At 38.3% G+C, this 1,537-nt stretch overlaps 1 protein-coding gene across 1 annotated transcript in view; it reads left to right on the top strand.

The window, feature by feature from the left end:
* Window positions 1–1,537, top strand: part of SARC_13017 (hypothetical protein) — a gene marked incomplete at both ends in the record, with an annotated part of 4,287 nt that overhangs the window by 1,551 nt on the left and 1,199 nt on the right. The window contains one exon of the mRNA XM_014292861.1: window positions 1,077–1,314. Coding sequence (XP_014148336.1) covers window positions 1,077–1,314 — 238 coding nt within the window. The remainder of the gene's footprint in view (window positions 1–1,076; window positions 1,315–1,537) is intronic.

Below are 1,537 nucleotides of genomic sequence, written 5' to 3'. Positions count from 1 at the left end.
TCTATGTATCACATGGGTGAACTGGCTGTATTGTGTAGTTTTATCTATGTATAGCATGTAGCATGCGTCTGTGGTTATGGTCTATGTATCGCATGGGTGAGTAGCATACGTCTATGGTTAAGGTCTATGTATCACATGGGTGAGCTGGCTGTATTGCTGTAGTGTTATCTATGTATAGCATGTAGCATGCGTCTGTGGTTAAGATCTATGTATCACATGGGTGAACTGGCTGTATTGTTGTAGTTTTATCTATGTATAGCATGTAGCACCCGTCTGTGGTTATGGTCTATGTATCGCATGGGTGAGTAGCATACGTCTGTGGTTAAGGTCTATATATCACATGGGTGAGCTGGCTGTATTGCTGTAGTGTCATCTATGTATAGCGTGTAGCATGCGTCTGTGGTTAAGGTCTATGTATCACATGGGTGAGCTGACTGTATTGCTGTAGTGTCATCTATGTATAGCATGTAGCATGCGTCTATGTTTAGTAAGTACTAGTTGTGTGCATTATAGCTTGCGCTGTCTGCATATAGCATACTCCGCCCATATATCGTATGAACGATCTAAATATAGTACGAGCTGTGTATAAATAGCATGAACTGTATATAAACAGCATTAGCTGTGTATAAATACCATGAACTGTCTATAAATAGTATGAGCTGTCTATAAATACTATGAGCTGTCTATAAATACCATGAACTGTCTATAAATACCATGAACTATCTATAAATTGTATGATCTGCCTATAAATAACATGCCTTGTCTATTAATTCATCCTATAAATAGGATGATCTGTCTATAAATAGCATGGGGTGTACTAATATAGCTTGAGCGGTTCAGGTAAGGACCTAAGCTTAACTTGGAGTGCTGGTATAAAGTAGCTGTGGGTCTTATATGCCTGTCTGTGGTCTACATATACGACACCTCTAATTGAAACAGGGAGTACCCTCGGGCGGTTTGTGTATTGTACCGAACTGCTCAGCGACGGGTTTGTCGCTTTATGTTGTACTAGCCCGTTTAAATTTGTGTCGCAAACTATTAACCTCATGTCGTTTATTCTGTTTTTTTTACTACAGAGTAACCGATCAGATCCTTCAACTAGTTCCCGACGTCCACACATTCCGACTCGCCTTGCGCGCCATTAAAATGTGGGCCAAAAGGAGGGCCATTTATTCCAATGCGATGGGCTTTTTAGGAGGTGTTGCTTGGGCGATGATGGTGGCCCGGGTGTGTCAACTGTACCCCAACGCGTGTGCTGCTACTCTCGTGTCGCGGTTCTTCCGCGTTTATCAGCAATGGTCCTGGCCGAATCCGGTAGGTAATATGGCTTTTAAATGTGTGTATGTGTGTATACGTATATGTGTACATCTGTGTGTGATTTGTATGTAAATGTGTATATCGGTATGTATATATATATATATTTATATATATATGTATATATATATATATATTTATATATATATGTAAGTATATATATATATATATATATATATATATTATATTATATTATTTATTTATTTATATATATAATAAATAA

This window comes from Sphaeroforma arctica, assembly GCF_001186125.1.
Source record: "Sphaeroforma arctica JP610 unplaced genomic scaffold supercont1.2816, whole genome shotgun sequence".
In the NCBI taxonomy this organism is placed as follows: domain Eukaryota; class Ichthyosporea; order Ichthyophonida; genus Sphaeroforma; species Sphaeroforma arctica.
The sequence above is the reverse complement of the archived record's forward strand: the minus strand, read 5'-3'. Positions and strand labels throughout refer to the sequence as shown.